The sequence below is a fragment of the Mobula birostris genome, chromosome 27 (assembly GCF_030028105.1).
Source record: "Mobula birostris isolate sMobBir1 chromosome 27, sMobBir1.hap1, whole genome shotgun sequence".
In the NCBI taxonomy this organism is placed as follows: Eukaryota; Metazoa; Chordata; class Chondrichthyes; order Myliobatiformes; family Myliobatidae; genus Mobula; species Mobula birostris.
The window spans coordinates 15,128,570-15,147,808 of NC_092396.1; the positions used below are offsets into that span (position 1 = coordinate 15,128,570).

The following is a 19,239-nucleotide window of genomic DNA, read 5'->3' on the forward strand; positions in this document are numbered from 1 at the left end:
GTTAATCCAGTGTTAATATAAGATCATAAGATATAGGAGAAGAATTAGGCCATTTGGCCCATCAAGTCTGCTCACTATTTCATCAAGGCTGATCCAATTTTCCTCTCTCAATTTCCTGTCTTCCTTCCGTATCCCTTCATGCCCTGACTAATCAAGAACCTATGCTGCCACTGAGGAAATGGGATAAGAGGTAGAGGCGACCAAACCATGTGATTTCAGGTGATTGGAAATGCCACTGAGCTTTGCACATTCAGCACCACTGGAGATGGATATTGAATAAGCAAATGGAACATGTTGGTTGCTACATTCCAGCTCAAGGGCTACGGGCTTCTGAAGTTGGACTTACTACTCAGCCACTGAGATGAGGAGGGTGAAGAGCTGAGTATTTCTTATGACTGGGTCACAGTAAAATTGCATCGGTTGAACTGTAGCAAACCAACAATGCAAAAAGGTTGCAAGTTCAAATCCCATGGAGGGATGACCACAAACTTGCGAAACCCCCAATGATTGATTAACATTCTTTATGGGAGGAAATTTGGCTGCTTTATTCTGGCTGGCCACTTTCAGACTCCAGACCCACAGCAATGTTGATTTGTGCTGGCTCTGGAATAATTAGAGATGGGAAACAAATGCAGGCCTTATGAACATTGGAATCAAGAACAAAACATAACAAGCATTCTCCTTTAGCCAGTCACAGACCATTGCTGCAAAGAGCTTTGCTGATCCTCACTGGCTCCGACTCTATGTCGAGGAAGTACAGTTGACGCTCCATGTTCATAACTTCTTTTTGTAGAGTTCAGTTCCCCAGTATCCACTGCTCATATGGGAGCCTAGACTTTGGTTTGCTGTTCAACATTATTCACTGTATATTAAAGTCCAGCCCAGTGATGTCTTCAGGCAATAAATACAGATCCTCTTCCTGGATCAGGATCACTAGATAAACATTAGGAGAAGGAACTTGAGTGGCTACTTTATTAGGTTCACCAGTACACCTACTCATTAATGCAAATATCTAATCAGCTAGTTATATGTCACCAATTTAAGACATGGTTAAGCAGTAAAGTTGTTCAGACTAAACATCAGAATAGGGAAGAAAAGTGATTTAAGTGACTTCGTTCGTGGAATGATTATTGGTGCCTGACAGGGTAGGGTAGTTTGAGTATCTCAGAAACTGTGGATCTCCTAGATTTTTCACACACAGCAGTCACTAGAGTTTACAGAGAGTGGGGCGAGAAACAAAAACTCTCTCTCTCTCTCTCTCTCTATATATATATATATATGTGTGTGTGTGTGTATATATATATATATATATATATAGAGAGAGAGAGAGAGAGAGAGAGAGAGAGAGAGAGAGAGAGGCCACTTTATTATAGAAACAGAAAACCTACAGCACAATACAGGCCTTTGGCCCACAAAGATGTGCTGAACATGTCCCTACCTTAGAAATTAGTAGGCTTCCCCATAGCCCTCTATTTTTCTAAGCTCCATGTACCTATCCAAAAGTCTCTTATGTACAGGAGGTACCCAATAAAGTGGCCTCCGAGTGTATTTCTCCCTTTTGCTTCAGTTCTTTGAGACCCCCAGTCATGCACTTGTCCCCTCCAGATCCGATTACACTGGCCGGATTTCTGTCCCACAGAAATCTGCAATGAAGTCCCTTCTGTCTGTACCCTAATGCATACCGAGATAATTTCATCCATCATCCTTACACCCTATGGACCTACAATGGTTGAAAGAGTCTGGCAAAATCTCAGATATAACATTCCCCTTTGCACTCAGAACTTTCCATGCCCTCAACACTCCCCACTCTAACAACAGTTCTCCAATACCTCTGGTCTCTCAGTCTATGGTATTTTGACCCCAGGCTCTGGGGCTTTCCCCTACCCTCACCATCACTTTCTTCCAATCTTAAAGCCCTCTCTTTAAGAAAACTCTGCCCCAATGCATTCCAGTGTGGCTTGATGTCAAATTTTATCTTTCATGATCCCATGAAGTGCCTTCTGACAGTTCACAACATTAAAGGTGCCATATAAATGCGGGGTTCTGCTGTTACTCGCGGCCTCATAGATGCCAGGGCACATGTTTCTAACTAGAGTGAGCTGACTGATCAGGGTTTTTGAAGATGGAAGCTGCCCATCAAGTGCCCAGGCACTGCACCAGGGGGTGACTCTGCCCATTAAGCCATAGAGGTGGCCAAGGCAAAGCTATGGCTGCTTGTTTGCAGCAAAAGCAGCTGATGTCAGCAGATCCAAACAGCTATAAATTATTCATATGGCTGCTTTAGTTTTCCTCCTCTCCTTACTCTGATGGTCCCTTCCTGTGAGAGTCAGAGAGCTGTCTATGCAGAGTGATCGTTCCAGAGCCAACCGGCATTCTGCTTGCTCTGAATGGAATGAACAATCCACTGCCTGATGGATTGAGGCTGGCAGCTTTCCAAACCCACACCAGACTATGCTGAATGTTAGCTGATTAACAGAGCATTCATTGTGCTGAAAGGGCAAACCACAAACCCATTTCACATCTGCAAGAAAATACGAGCCCCAGCTGGCAAGAGTTTGAACAATTACAACTCCACGATGAAGTAAAGATTGTATTTTGTGGCTGGGGGTGGCTACAAATGGAGCCGTGTGCAGTCCCTCTTCTGGTTACTTGCTTCGGGGAGGCAAGGGGAGGCCGCGGGGTGGGGGACTGAGGGCTGGACGATCACATGATCCCCCAATAAAGTGGCACTTGCGAAAAACTGCTGCCCTCTGCAGTCCAACACATTGTTTACCTTTAAAACTCAGACTTGGGCGACTCACTGACTTTTAGTAAACCTCTCATAAAACAGCCCCGCTTCACTCAAGCGACTTCTACGGCACGTGTGGAGGGCCTGCCTCGGGGTCACTGGCTCTGCAGGCTTCACCAGTTGATTTCCCAGCTTCCAGCTGCCCAGCACCATCTTCCACTACCAGTCAGTATGTTTAGAGCTGCAAGTCGAAGCTTACAGGATTTTCGCACGGCTGTGATTTTTTTTCTAAACACAAGGGATTCTGCAGCAACACACACAAGTGCTGGTGGAACTCAACAAGTCAGGCACCATCTATGGATGGGAATAAACAGTCGACATTTTGGGTCCTATTTGTTCCTCTCCATAGATGCTGGACGAGTTCCTCCAGCGTTTTGTGTGTGCTACCTGTGATTTTCCTCCTGGTTTACTCAGAACAGTAAGCCTTTAATTCCTAGTTGCTTCCAGTTCTGAAGACTTGGTTACTGTGGATTGGTCAAATGATAACATCCCCCCCCTCCCCCACCACCCACCTTCAGTGTCTACAGCTGGTCAAAGACAAAGCTTTTGTAAAGCCTGGGATGTACCAAGTGAAGCAGGAATATCTGATGTTGTGCCAGCTAGACCTGGTGATCCGAAGCCAACAGCAGTGAAGGTGGAGTTAGCATCATTGCGGCCCCGTCTATAATTTTCTCCTTTTGCATATTGTGACTCACTCTTCTTTTAAGTCTCTGACCCCCACTGCCAGTGTGTGTGGCTCAGCACATCAAATGTTGGCAGGCTAGTTGACATTATCAACTATTATCAACCATTGGCCATCAAACAGCCTTCCCTTTTGGGAGGAGGGGCATCAGATAACAGTAGGCTCTAGAAATCCCTCTCCACTTGAGGTGTTCGCCTTGGCTCGGTGGATTCCCATCTTGCCATGAATTTAAATGTCATCCCAGGTTTCAGCCTGTCATTTGAGCTTTCATTCTCAGCACAGTGACTACTTCAGGGACTTTAAACTACTGTGGGATGTTGGTTGAGGCACCCATGGTGGTATGCCAGCATCCTGACTGATATCCGTGAAACCCACCCAACGTGGATTAAACCTACAACCTTCGAATAGAAAATGCAGGTTGTTAGAATCGCATAGTGTCTGAGGAGATAAAATAAAGATAAGTAGATGAACTTCCATCAATAAGAACACCTCTTCTGTGCTGCTGGGTCATAGTGTGCTTTGACCTTCTCGCTACCCCAGTGAGGGGCAGGGTGAACGCTTGCACCGTGTGGCAGTGCTGTTGCTCAGTGAGCACTTGCTGTTGTGCATGCCATTGAGGGAAGCCAATGCCCATGCAGCTCATGTGTGCCTTCCAGTGGATATCTCGGATACAACACCAACAGAGGCCTTGGGATTAGTGGTGGCAACAGGAAAATGAGCTCATCTGTAAACAGTTAAAGTGTAAAGAAAGTTTGTCTGTAAGTATCATGATGTGAAGATTTTAAGTTTCCAAGTTCTTTTCACCATCAGTGAAGCCAACATTAGAATCTGACCCCTGACCCTACCTGTATCCTATTGCTGCCAATGTCCTCGTGTCTGGGTTCAGGGTGATTGATAGGCAGCAGTAACAGGGTTGTCACCATCGAGGGAGAAAGTCAGAAGCCACGTGCTGCTTTCAAAGACCAGTCGGAGCCCTGCTAACATCCACAGAGGCCTCGTACTTAGAGAGGAAACTTTTCTAAGTTGGTGAACTTGTGTTTGATGGCTGTGGGTTTGCACTCGCTAGAGTTCAGAAGGATGAGGAGGAATCTCATAGAAGCCTACCAAATACTGAAAGGCCTGGATGGAGTGAATGTGGGGATGATGTTCCCATTTGTACGAAAGCCTAGGATCCAAGGACACAGCCTCAGAATAAAGGGACATAATTTTAAAACTGAGATGGGGAGGAATTTCTTCAGCCAGGTGGTGGTAATTTATAGAATTCATTGTCATGGAGGGCTGTGGAGTATTTAAGACAAAGATTGATTGTTCTTGACTGGGCAAGGGGTTAAGGGAAGAAGGTGGGAGAATGATGTTGAAAAACAAATGGTGGGCAGAGTTGATAAGCCAAATAACCGAATTCTTCTCCTATACCTTATGGTCTTGTGGCAAGTACTGAATTCATTTGAAGAAAGCAGGTCATCCAGAAAGGCATACCAGAAACACCCCAGATTTCACCAGGCCTGACACATGGGCCTATTCCATAAATCCATTACCATAAATGCTGCATGCTGATCATTGGTGAAATTCTCCCTAATTATCTTCACCTTGTATAATAATACAACACAGAACATGATTCAATCACAATGTTTGTGCAAACATTTTGTAAGTGTTTTCTCAATCAATGTCAATCACCTACTCTCTCCCCTTTAACTCTGCCCTTCTGTCTAGTAAAGGACTAGATCCAGTATTGCATGTAGAGTATCTACTTCTAAGGGAATCATAGTCAAGATTCCTTCTGTCCTTTTGTTCTGGTCGGAAGCAGCATGACTTTGTTTATCCTTCCATGGGCCAATGAGACAAATGAAAGTTCCCTGTATGCAGTCCAGCTGAAAGTGTTCCCTTAGCTTAATCTAGGGACTGAACCTGCTGTACAAGACCATTGAACCTCTAGGGAGGCAGAACATCACGATAGTAACAGCCTACTTTAAATAGATTATTTAACCTCTTTGACAGAGAAAAAAAATAATTGCTATCTTTCTTCCATCCTGTTTTGACTCACAAACACCAAACCCTCGACGAGACAGGGTGTCTTTCTCAGCACCAGCTGCGGTTAAAGTACTTGGGGCTTTTGAGGCTATATGGGAAGTGAAAATATTCAAAGGTGTGGTTTATCAAATAGAGATTCGAAAAAAAAATAACACAAAGATTGCACACTACAGAATATTAATGAAACTTGCCTTCCATTCTGGTACAATTCTACCCTGAAGAGACATCTCTGCTTACAATAGGGACTTTTCTGTCTCTGGTATTGCTGGCCCCATTTATAGGCTAGACTATTTTGGGACAGGGTGTTTACAGTGGTTTAGCACATTCCCTTTCACTTCTCAGAACTGGACTCAACCCTGACTCAGACGAAATGGATTGAGAACCTCTGTCTGTGAGAGTCCAATATGAAACAATATTTTAGGCTGTCACTGGAAGGAGAGGTGTGGAAAGGGAAAGGACTCAAGATGTGGGATCCTTCTGGGAGATCAAAGGGGTGCGGGGTTGAAATAATACAGTGGTGTTACTACTAAAGCTTCCACAAAGACATTACGGTTCTTCGACAACTTGATTATTTGCTAGGCACTTTGTACGGCTCCTTTCTGGCCTCCTTTTTGCTCGGTTTCTGTGCTATAACTTTCAGCAGCATGAAAGCAGGCGGAAGAGTGCGAGCCAGGAAGGGAGGACTTGTCACATCCTTCACCATGATAACATATTCACCTGAAATCAGAGTTGCATCATTTTCAGACGTTATTTTGAAATTCTAACTTAATTCTCCCCACCCCCACCCCTTCCCCTGAACTGAAGCACTGAGAACGGCTGGCCTCGTGTTCCGTAGGTATTTACAGGCCATGCCCCAGCCAGAGGGTGGCACGGTGGCGTATTGGTTAGTGCAATCGCTTTACAGTGCCAGCGATCTCTGATCGGGATTCAATTCCCACCGCTGTCTATAAGGAGTTTGTACGTTCTCCTTCTGACCACTTGGGTTTCCTGTGGGTGCTCCGGTTTCCTCCCACATTCTGAAGATGTGCTTTTGGGGTTATTAAGTTGTGGGCAATGCCATGTTGGTGCCGGAAGCATGGCGGCCTGCCCTCAGCACAGTTGGTTGCTGACACAAAATGTCAGGTTTAACTGCTCTACACATGACAAAAAGTTAATTCAATCTTTAACCATACATATCCTTGTGTGGTCTTACTCAAGAAGACACATATTTTAATGCCAATTCCTGACCCTAGTAAAAAAGTCTTGGAAGCAAATTGTACATCTCAGAACTTCTGCACAAGAGGGCTTTTACGAATCCCACAGCAAACACACCGTCTTGGTGGCTGGGCAGGTAAATGAGTTACCATGTTCAATATTGGGCCACACAGATTCTAGCATCATTTTCCTGCCCGCCATGATGTCATCAGGGTTGCTACAGTACCCCTGAGCAACAGTAAAATATCAACCATCAGTCAAATGCTTATCTCTCTGATGCTAATGCAAAACTGTTCTCTCATGTTGGAACATGGGCAGGACAGGGATCAGCTTGAACCATAAACGGCCTTTCCAATGAAAGAGGAGGGCTTTCACCCCTGCAGCCTCACTCCTCCGCTCAATTAATTCACATCTCACCTTCACTCGGTATCTGTTGCAGCTCTAAACAAAGAAATTGTACCTTATGAGCACAGTTTGAGGTATGAGTAAGTGGGTGGGTCAGTAAAATGTTGAAGTTCCCAATGTTCCTTTATCCAGCAGGAGTTGACAGATTCTGGGGGAGGAGGAATGTCTCCAAATGAAGCATAATATTAATCTTGGGATGAATCAGACAAATCACAGTGTGTGTGTGTTCCTGTGTAGTAAAAATATTTTTACAGCTGAATCAAAATTGTGGAAGGTTGTGTTATCTTTGTCTTTGGACACAATATACAGAGGGGGAGGAAAACGGAGATTATAAGTAAATAGCAGTTCAGCATTAAGCTGGAAGCATCATGCATTTCTGTAGCATTTTTCATGACCTCATGACACCCCAAGATGCTTTACAGCCGACGTCCCTGTTGTAAGAAGGCAAATTTGTAAGGAATAAGCTCCCACAAACAGCTAAGGAATGAATAGGATCCTGCCACTAAACACACCTTTCCCTCTAACCCAACCCTCCCCCACTCTCCACTTTCTGCCGGGATCAGGGATTTACATGACACCCTTGTCCACTTGTCCCTCCTCACTGATCTCCCTCCTGGTGCTTATCCCTGCAAGAGGGATGAGTGGCACACCTGCCTCACCACTATTCAAGGCCCCAAACAGTCCTTCCAGGTGAGCAGACACTTCCTGTGAATCCGTCAGGGTCATCTACTATACCTTGTGCTCCTGGTGCAGCTTCCTCTACGTTGGTATAACCCAGTGTAGATTGGGAGACTGTTTCGTAGAGCACCTTGGCTCTGTCCATCACAAAAGGATTTCCCAGGGACTACCCATTTTAATTCTATTTCAGGTTCCCATTCCAACATGTCCGTCCACGGCCTCCTCTAAGGTTACAATCAGGCTACTCTCAGGTTAGAGGAGCCTCAACTCGTATTCTTTCTGAGTCGCCTCCAACCTGAAGGCATGAACATCGATTTCTCCCTCTCCTTTCTCTCTTTTTCCATTCTTTTCTCTGGTTACCTTCTCACCCCTTTTCTTCTTCTCGCCTGCCCATTACCTCCCACTGGAGACCCTCCTCCTTACCTTTCTATCATGGTCTACTGTCCTCTCCTATCAGGTTCCTTCTTCAGCCTGTCATCCCTATCACTGCCCAGCTTCTCACTTCATTCCCCCCTCCCCCACTCATCTTCCTCCTCACCTGGTCTCACCTATCTCCCTCCAGCTGGTTCTCCTTCCCCTCCCCCACCTTCTTATTCTGACTTCTTTCCCCTTACTTTCCAGTCCTGATGAAGGGTCTCGGCCCAAAACTTGACTGGTTATCCTTCTCTATAGGTGCTGTATGACCTTCTGAGTTCCCCCAGCATTTTGAGCGTGTTGCTCTGAATTTCCAGTATATGCATTTATCTTGCGTTTCTGTTTAATGTGATGATAGTTGAGGAACAGGATACCAGGAATAGTAACCCTGCTCTTCAACTCAGTGTTGTGGGAACTTCAACTCCTGAAGGAGCAGCTGGTCTGGAGCTTGGACAAGGGTCTCATTGGGATGATGGCATGTCTGACAGTATAGGTACAGCATTCACCCAAAGTCTCTGGGTGGGACTTGAACAGACAACATGCATGAACTGTCAGAGAACTGACAGTGATGAGGTTTTAATCTGAACCCACAAACTTGTTTTCATCTTTACAACCTGTGCTGAATGCTCAGAAGTGCAGGATATAGAGTTGGGAAATGGGACTTGCTTTGTACTGTGCACTGAGCCCAAAGTCCTCGGAGATTTTAATGACATTTAACACTGAGATTGACATTATACTACACAACAGGTGGGCCGGTGTGGTTTGAAAAAGAAGAGGTTATTTAATAACCCTAAACCACAGGGGTTGTTTTACTGTTACGATAACAAGGAAGCTATGCAAGGCTTTAGAATCGGGATGCTGACATGCTCAAACTTGACCACAGATTAGGTTTTGCTGTTCACTGTGATTATATTCACAGTTTCATGTTGACATCCAAGACAGCGTTTTATGTTCTGTAAAACTAATCACCCCTGTCCAGTGCCAGCTCAAAGTGTGCCACACATACTGGATTAGAAATATTAAAGTGTCATGTTCACTATTAATCAACGCTCAAAAAAGTACAAACTGAACAACAATGTCCTCTGTTACAACAGTGTCATGTTGTCGGCTCTGAATGTCCCGACTACTTCACAGAAATGAAACACTTTTCTTACGTGGTCTTTGTAGAAATTTGGTGAAACAAAGTAGTCAATTTGCACCAGCAGGTTCCCAAATATCACCAATGGGTTAATGATCAGATAATCTGTTTTCTAATGAGATTAGTTTGTGAGGCTTCCTGAGGTCGTGACAGGCACAAATATAAATGCAAGTATTTGTTTGTTACACTTGAGGTAATGTATTGTGGAGAAACAGGAGACTAAAGAGGCTGGAATCTGGAGCAAACAATAAACTGCTGGAAAAACTTAGTGGATCAAGCAGCATCTGTGGAGGAAAAGAGATCTGGTGATGTTTTAGTTTGAAACCCTGCATCTGGGGATAAAAGGAAAGATGGCAGAACATAGAAAACTGGGGAAGGAGAGGCCAGAAGAGCAATATGAGTTGCTATTCTACCAGCTTGTGTTTGGCCTTGCTGTGTTAGTCGAGAAGGCTGAGAAGGTCAGTGTGGGAATGAGAAGGGGAAATGGAACTGGGAGCTCAATCCGCAATTGCAGACAGAGCTCAGGTGCTCTGCAGTTTAGTCACCTAACAAAATCTCAGTCTTGCCAAAGTAAAGGGGGCCACCTTGCAAGCACCGAATGCAAAAAGCTTGGTTGGAGGAGATAAACTTGAATCTCTGCCTCACTGGGAAATATTGTTCAGGTCCCTGGATGGTGGTGAGGGAAGAGGTATAGGGACAAGTGTTGCACCTCCTATGGTTGTAGGAGAAAAGTGTCAGGAGACAGGGAGGGTGGTGGGGAGGGATGAGTGAATCAGGGAGCCATAAAAAGAGAGATTCTTTCCAGGGAACAGAAAGGTGAAGAGAGGGGATGCTGTGGCTGGTGGTGGGTTGTGCTGGACCAGGTGGAAGTGGCAAAGGATGACTTGGTGGATGTAAAGTGAGAATCAGGGGAACTTTGTATCTGTTCTGTCTGGGGAGAGGTGGGGTGAAAGCAGACATCTAGGAAATGGAGGAAATGTTCCACTGACTATAGGAGAGGGGATCCCTAGAGGGAGGTGGACATTTCAGCAGACCTAAACAGAAAGCTTCAGCAAAGATGCAGCAGAGAGCAAGAAAGTGAGAAAATGGGATAGTGTCCTTACAGAAGGCCGGATGGGAGGAGGTGGAGTCAAACTAGCTATGGGAGTTGGTAGGTTTATGTAGATATTGGTGGCTAGTATCAGCCTCTGCCATGAGATTTCTGATTAGACATGAACCCATGAACACTACCTCACTATGTTTTGCTCTCTTTTGCCCTGCTTATTTAATTAAATTTTTTATATATGCTTATTGTAATTAATAGTTTTTAAATTATTATGTATTGCAATGTATGGCTGTTGCAAAACAACAAATTTCACGACATGTGCCAGTGATATTAAACCTGATTCTGATTAGATTACCCACTGAGGTGGTAAGAGAGAGAGTTCTAGATGAGGAAAAGAAGTATCAGGGATGGTTCAGGCAAACTTGGGGCAGGATGGAAATTGGTGGCAGATGTGCTGAAATCAATGAATCTTGCACAAGTGCAGAAAGCAGCACCATGCAATTGCGGAAGACTTGGGGCGGGATGCCAGAGTAGGTTTAAAACAAGGACTACTTCACACGGCCAGCAAAAAGGAAGGTCTAACTAAAGCCTTTATGCGTAATAATGACTACGCTTTTGATATGTGTGACTTCTCTCACTGTATTTTCATTTCGATTGATCACTTTTTGTTATCATTTTGATTTAAATCTTTATGTTGTTCTAAGTATGGGACAGCTCATCCTATTCCTTATAAGGGTGGGACACCCGGTACAGGATGAACTGGTTTTAGGAATAGTCTCACTCCTTGTTTGGCAGCATTAAATGGTTCACACTTGCCATTCAAGTCCTAAACAGGTCGAGACTCCTACCTTACCTAATCTCACAGACTGCAGGTCTGTGCCACTCTGTGCCTTCTTCAATTTTCCACCTAATTTGATACTAACGTCAGATCTGTAAAGAGAAAAGAATTGAGTAACTAGTCGGCATAGTTTCATCTCTATTGCAAAACAGTTTCTCAACACGAAATATTGACCATCTATTCATTTCCATTGATGCTGCCTGACCTGCTGAATTGCTCCAGCGTCTTGTGTGTGTTGCTTTGGATTCCCAGCATCTGCAGACTTTTCATATTTATTATTATCCTCCCAACTTCTAGATGTTCAGCTTGGGCTATAACTTAAGGATTCCTGGCCAAGGGACCATTCTTATTGTGTATAAGGCATAGTGCAAATTGCATTGGATAGGGCATACTCAACTACAAGGGTAGCCAGTGGAAAAGGCACATGCACAGCGGGAGAGTGAAGGAAGGGAGAAGATAGAACATAGAATATAGAAGTGTACAACACAGCATCGTAATGGTTAACATAATGCATGATAATAAAGTGCCAGTGACCCAGGTTCATTTCCGCTACTGTCTGGAAGGAGTTTGTACATTCTCCCTGTGACTGTGTGGATTTCCTTTGGGTGCTCCAGTTTCTTCCTTGTTCGAAAGACATGCGGGTTGCTAAATTGAATAGTCACATAATTAGGTGGCACAGGGGCCTGTTACCATGTCGAATCTCTAAAATAAAAAAAAATCCAGTGCAGGAAAGGGCCCTGCAGCCAACCATGTCTGCACTGACCACAATACCACCCTAAACTAATACCATCTGTTTGCACACGATTGCAATCCATCTATTTCCTGCCCGTTCATATGACTTTCTAAACTCCTTTTAAACATTGTTATCATATCTGCCCTGACACCTACCACACTCTGTAAAAATTTTTGCCATAGAAATCTGATTTAAATGTCCCCCCCCTTGCCTTAGGCATATGCCCTCTAGTATTCGATATTTCTACTCTGGAAAAGACTCTGCCTGTCTACCCTATCTATAACTTTTACAATTTTATATACACTTTGTGGCCACTTTATTAGGTACCTCTTGTATAAGAGGTACCTAATAAAGTGGCCGCTAAGCGTATGTTCATTGTCTTGTGCTGCTGTAGATCACATTTCTTCCCCATTCTGATGTTTGGTCTGAACAACAACCAAACGCATGTCTGCATTCTCGTATCTGTTAAATAGGGGCCGTGGACAATCCAGATTTGATGGAGACAGACATGAAAGCACAGAGGAACATCTGGAGAAATTTCTGAAATGTCGGTTCGCTGCCGCTGTTACTGCGCGATCGAGAATCTTCCGGAGGGAAGGCCCCAAAATCCCCGGCTTTGCCTGCTGCTGGCAACTGAGGCTGATCGGGCATGGCAGGGAGAGTTTTCTTCCTTCTCCCGTCTGCGTCAGATGTGGGACATTTGAGAGACTTTGAACTTTTTTACTGTGCCATGGCCTGTTCTTCATCAAGTTATGGTATCGTTGCACTGTTGTAACTATATGTTATAATTATGTGGTTTTTGTTAGTTTTTCAGTCTTGCTCTGTCCTGTGTTTCTGTGATATCACACCGGAGGAATATTGTATCATTTCTTAATGCATGCATTACTAAATGACAATAAAAGAGGACTGCGTGTCCTCATAATCTAATCTAATCTAAAGTAGATGAATCAATCTGTCTGAACAATCAATCAATACTTTCCTCTTACATTTGACCTCTCCAAAATCCCTGGATAAAACTACCGACAGAAAAAAACTCTCTACCACACCCTTTGTCTTTTACTACTAAGTCAACTTTGGATCCAATTTACCAATTTGCTGTTGACACCATGTGACTTAATTGAGCAGCGTACAACAAGGGACCTTGTTAAATACTTTCCTAAAGTCTATGTATCCAGTATCCACTGTCTTGTCCTCATCAACCATCTTTGTTGCTTCCTCAAAAAACTCAATCAAATCTGTGAGACAGGATCTCCCAAGCACAAAGCCATGCTGACTGTCCCTAATAAGTCTGTGCTTATCCAATGGCAAGTAGAAATCTTGTTCCTAAGAATCTTTTCCAAAATTTTCTGCAGAACTGAAGGCCTATGATTTCCTGATTTGTTCCTGTTGCCCTTCGTAAATAAAGGGACAACATTGGCTATTGTCCTGTCTTCTGGCACCTTACACATGGATATAGAAGATACAAAGGTCTCTGTTAAGGTCCCAGCGATCTCCTGTCCTGCCTCCTTCAGTATCCTGGAATAGATCCCATTAGATCCTGGGGACTTACCCACCTTAATGTTCAAGACAAGTGTGAACTCTCTTGTCACTTAATGTTCAAAGTGGTCCCTGCATCTAGTCTACAGACAGTTGGTTCTCATCAAAGATGCCACAGTGCAATGATAAGTGTTGGAGCTTATTAAACGTTTTCATCCAGAATAAGGCTGGATATCCTCAGTCTGCGTATCCATATCATTGCAACTCCAGCTATTTCATCTCTAGTACTCTTTCTGTGGGTCACTCCATTAACTGATACTAGACCTGAACAATTTGTAGGTGAGGATTAATTTGGTCCAACTTCAACAAATGTGCAGTTTAACCAGCATGAAAATGCCATTACATTTTTCAGAGATCATATCAGACTGCTTGCAGCATTGTGAACGTCATGTGGTGGGTTGTTCTGTAAAGGATTATTGTTACATGGCTAGGGGCATGATTTGAAGTAGGCAATTGATTTAATCTATTAAGGAAAGAACAATCAATAAGTACATGGTGATGTTTGGCCGCTCTGAGGTACAAGGGAATAATTCAATCACAGAATTCTAATGACGTAGTGAACCAAGAAAGGAAAGTGTACATTGAGACATATTGCTGGGCACTGATACCTTTGAAAAATATGGTACTGGCATTTTTTACTGTCTAATTTAAAATGGAAGTTTCACCCCTCCTCTCTTGCAGATACTCTAATCAGTTTCCCCATCATATCCCGTGATGGTAATCTGTGCATTTTTATCATTTACTGTTGACATGATGCTTGGGAAAATGAAGTCTGTGACTCTTGATTCTACAGGGCTTAGAAGCTTTCCTGCAAGTTAGCAAATTCAATCCTGTGATGGCACTCTCTTTGAGACTTCAGTGTAATTTAAACTTACTCCTGTTCGAACATGGACTCAGTAGGAACATACTGGGTCACAAACCCCTAAACTGTTACCCAGGCTGCTTAAATATCTAGGTTAGGTGATCTGAACATTAGATTTTTTTTACACATGTATAGAGAAATATATGTAAAGAAATAAATAAAAGGTGGGCAGCATGCCTCAGATTTGAGCTCCCAGTTAGCTTTGTTTCCTGTTGATCTGGTCTCCTGGGGTCCAGGAGGCCTACTTGCTGAAGAGAGGCAAGACAGGCAAGTGGTTTTCTGCATCACTACTGAGAGAAGAGTAGCAGCAGATTTTATCCCAGACATTATACAAAATTAACCCATTTATCTTTCTTCAGCTGTTTCGATGGAAACAACCACCCCTCCTCCAACCATATTTAGGTATCAGATCCCTTTATTAACCATTTACATTTATTTTACCCTTTCTTTGACCACAGTCTCAACCTGGAGCTTCTCTCCATCCCAACACAATTGCCACTTAATATCCAGCACTTCTCTGCCAATAAGCAAGTTGTGGCCTCAACTGAAACCTCCCTACCTGCGAGCTAATCAGATGGGCCTCTGGGTGGTACCAATTAAATCAAAACACAATGGCAATGTAGAGTTAAAGCACAATGGCATTCAGACAAGCTTAGATCTCCAGGCTTTTCAAACAGAACTCTTTTTTTTTAATCGTGTTTAGAAAAACTGCCTAATACAGTATATATTGATTGTCTTGTAACTGGAGTGTATTCCTTCACTCCTTTTATAACCAGTTTCCCTGGAATTTCTGCTCATTCCTTGGGCCATTCTCACAGAGACCCCTAATCCTCTTACCTCCTTCTTGTTATCCAGGTATGCCTTTTGTTTCCCATGAAAAGGAAACTCTTGTTATGAAACACTATTAGGTTGAAGGCATCTTGTTTCTACAAAGGATTTTACTTCAGTCTTCCAAAAAGTCGAAAGTAAATTTATCAGATAAGTATTGAGCTGAGGAAAATCCAATGTATTTTACAGGTCTTTTATTTAACTCCAGGTGTCGACAAAAAGTAACACAAAAAATGCTGCCTAGTATTTTCTATTGGTTGAGTAACTGACAGGTTTCACCAAAACTGCAGACACAATTCACACCTGTTTTGCCAGTGGCAATCAATGCTGAAATCTCCTGCTGAACTCATTAGCATACACAGGAATATGAAGTGATAGCAAAAAGTACATACCCAATAAAGATGCCTAACTATATTATTCATTCTCCTTTAAGTGTGCAAATGTAAGTTTTAAACCATCAAACCATTGTGTATCATATCCAGCACAACACACTGAAGAAAATGCAAAACACAAGAGATTTTATAGTATGCTGGAGATCTTGAGCAACATGCACATGAAATGCTGGAGGAACTCACCAAGTCGGGCAGCATTTATGGAGGTGAATTAACAGCTGACATTTTGGACTGAGACACTGAAAATGAGAGCTTTTCAGAGGAGGAAGAGAACTGAGGGCCATTGGGAACTGGCACACAAGTGATGAGGCTTGGGGCAGCCTGATCTACTAAATGGGAGGACAGGCTTTAGAGTCTCAATGGCTCCTCATTATGTTCATATGTTCAAATTTTGTAACTCATTCCTATGTCCTAAAAGGTATGGGAGGGAACACTCAAAGTAACAGTTAAAACATCAGAAATATTATTTAAAATTCTGTTGTGCTTAAAAGTTTGGGAAAGATATTACACCTATTTGAAAAAGCAGAACAGATGTCATTGGAAGTAAAAATGAAGCCCATTCTATACCCACGCATTGTGTAAACAATAGGGGATGTCAGAGGTGAGTTTTTTTACACAGAGGGTGGTGCATGCATAGAATGCTCTGCCAGGGCTGGTGGTAGAGGCAGATACATTAAGGACAATTAAGAAACTCTTAGGAAGGCACATGGATGATTGAAAAATGGAGGGCTATGTCGGAGGGTAAGGTTAGATTGATCGTAGAGTAGGTTAAAAGTTCAGTATAACATCATGGGCCGAAGAGTCTGTTCTATGCTGTAATGTTCTATGTTCTATGTCATCTCCTTTGGTTTTATCAGAGTGCTGTACAATTGCAAGTTTCTTCTTTATTCTCATTTCAGAGAACCTGTTCAGGGCCAGCATATAAGTGCAATTGTGAAGAAAGCGCGGCAGTGTCTCTACTTTCTCAGGAGTTTGCAAGTTTCAACATGACGTCTAAAACTTTGACAGATTTCTATAGATGTGTGGTAGAGAGTATGGCCAGCGAGAACGAACTGGAGGAGAGGCTGTACTCAGTGCTGTTGCAAGATTGAAGAAGATGGAAGTGCATAGCTGCCAACCTTGGATACGGGACGGCACCCACTGACTGACTGGCTGACTGACTGAGAGAGTATATTGACTAAGCAGCATCACAGCCTGGTAGGGAAGCCCCAATGCTCTCAAATGGGAAATCCTATGAAAAGTAGTGGATATGGCCCAGTCCATCACGGGTAAAGCCCTCCACACCATTGAGCACATCTACTTGAAATGCTGTCATAGGAAAGCAGCATCCATCATCAGAGACCCCCACAACCCAGGTCATACTCTCTTCTCGCTGCTGCCGTCAGGAAGAAGGTACAGGAGCCTCAGTACTCACATCACCAGGTTCAGGAACACCTATTATCCCTCAAACATCAGGCTCTTGAAACAAAGGGCATAACTTCACTCAGCTTAACTTTCCCCATTACTGAAATGTTTCCACAACCTATGGACTCAATTTTGAGGAATCCTATTCTCATGTTCTTGCTATTTATTTCTTATTTCTTCTTCTTCTTCTTATATTTCTCTCTTTTTGCATTTGCAGAGTTTGTTGTCTCTTGCACAGTGGTTGAATGCCCAACTGGTGTGGCCTTTTATTGATTCTATTATGGTTATTATTTATTCTCTTTTAAGTGTGATGGAGTAATGGAGCGAGGGAGGAGAAGATGGCGGTGCGACGCAGCGTGTGCAGCCATTCCGAATTGATATTGTATGTGTGAAGTAGGACGCCGTGCACAATACTGATTTGATGGAGACAGATGTGAAGAAGCACAGAGGAACATCTGGGGTAACTTCTAAAATACTTGCTTCGTTGCCGCTGCTACTGCGCGATAGAGAATCTCCAGAGGGAAGGCCCCAAATCCTCGGCCTTGCGTATCCCCTGTTGCTGGGGCTGGGGTCGAAACGCTCGGCAGAGATGGTGCTCGGTGCATTGGTGTCAGGGAGCTGGTCGGAGGCTTGGAGTTTTCTGACGGACTCGGAGTCAGGCTGTGGTCGGATGCTTCCAGGATGCTGCATCGGCAAGTTTGCGGCGCTGGACGTTTACCGTCTGCGACAGATGATGGGACTTTCGAGAGACTCTGTGATTTTACCGTGCCCGTGGTCTGTTCTTATCAAATTACGGTATTGCTTTTCACTGTTGTAACTATATGTTATAATTATGTGGTTTTTGTCAGTTTTTCAGTCTTGGTTTGTCATCTGTCTCTGTGATATCATTCTGGAAAAACATTGTATCATTTCTTAATGCATGCATTACTAAATGACAATAAAAGAGGACTGCGTGTCCTCATAATCTAATCTAATTATTCTATTATAGATTTATAGAGTATGCCCACAAGAAAATGAATTCCAGGATTGTACATGGTGGCAAATTTGTACTGTGATAATAAGTTTACTTTGAACTTTGAAAATAGAACCCTGTAGTATTTATCCATTGGCTAGAGTAATGTCATAACCAAGGTGACAGGTACCTGAACAAGTCTCAGTGTTTGTGGCGTTAAAGTCCTTCTAGTCTGCCATTTTTTCACCAAAGCACACTACAAACATTTTGATTCAATGCAGAGGTAGCAGTAGAAGAGAGATCTGAGCCTCCTGCATTGCACTGTCAGCAATACTGGCTGTCAGCATTTTCAGTATCATTCAAAAATTCATACCTCTATATCCAGCCGTCAGATAGTTCAATAGTGCAGCAAAGATCAAAGTAATCTTCACTGGCCCCCTGGATGCAGCCCATTAGGTGTTGACTCGGCTCTACTGAAAACCAAATTCTTCAACTGCTTTCTACTTCAAGGTGCATATGAATTCCTACTCTCTCTGTCTCTAAGATGGTCTTAAAATCACACAAGCAGATAGGTAGCTATGTCAACATATAAATATTTTATTTTGTTCTTTCTCAACCATCAGACAAATACATAGGAAGGAGGCAAAGATTTAACCCTCAGCAAGCTGCGTGTGGAAAGCAGGTATACGAGGGGTGCAGTAGACAGAAGTGTTTAAAGGGATATTATCCTCAGAAAAAGAAATGCTCGCTGAATTTGTATTTGTACAGATGAAAAATGTTGTATTGTTCCTTAAATTTCATTGTGTTACTCGTCACTGGTATGTAACTCATCCTCAATGCCTTTGCACTCTTCACACCCAGTTTTCTGAGGTGCCATCATACAGTCATTATCCAGCCGTGATAAAGTGTAGAACAATGGAGGGCAGCCCAGAACTGGACTTTGCTAAGCCATCAGGGTCAAATGACCTGACAACAGTTACCTGCCAGACAGTTTATTAACTAATGAGTGGATAGCATAGCAGAGCTTTCAAAATGTTCAATGGGACTATGTCCAGCAAGTGAAATCACAGTCAATGTGAAGCAATAGTGAAGCAGACACATCGAGGGACAACAGTGAAATCAAATTCAGTGGGTATGAAAAGTGAAACTGTATTCAGCAAGGATCAATAGTGAAATCGTGCATTACATAGTAGGAACCATGGTTATACTGTCATAGAATTGTACAGCATAAAAATGAGTCCTTCAACCCACCATTTGTCCATCTACATCCAATCCCATTTACCCACAATAGGCCTGCATCCTTCCATGCCTACCTTTTCAAA

General features: G+C 43.2%; 1 protein-coding gene across 5 annotated transcripts in view; it reads right to left on the reverse strand.

The window, feature by feature from the left end:
• Positions 1–513: 513 nt before the first annotated feature.
• LOC140188639 (MORN repeat-containing protein 1-like) overlaps positions 514–19,239 on the reverse strand; it is a 243,000-nt gene continuing 224,274 nt past the window's right edge. For 4 of the 5 annotated variants that reach the window (XM_072245100.1, XM_072245099.1, XM_072245104.1 and 1 more), the window contains 2 exons: positions 11,226–11,302; positions 3,313–6,215 (listed from right to left, as the gene is read on the reverse strand). In XM_072245100.1, the coding sequence (XP_072101201.1) occupies positions 6,067–6,215; positions 11,226–11,302 (226 nt within the window). In that variant the 3' untranslated portion in view covers positions 3,313–6,066. Of the gene's footprint in view, positions 934–3,312; positions 6,216–11,225; positions 11,303–19,239 lie in introns of those variants that run through there. The other variant, XM_072245102.1, reaches the window with a different exon arrangement.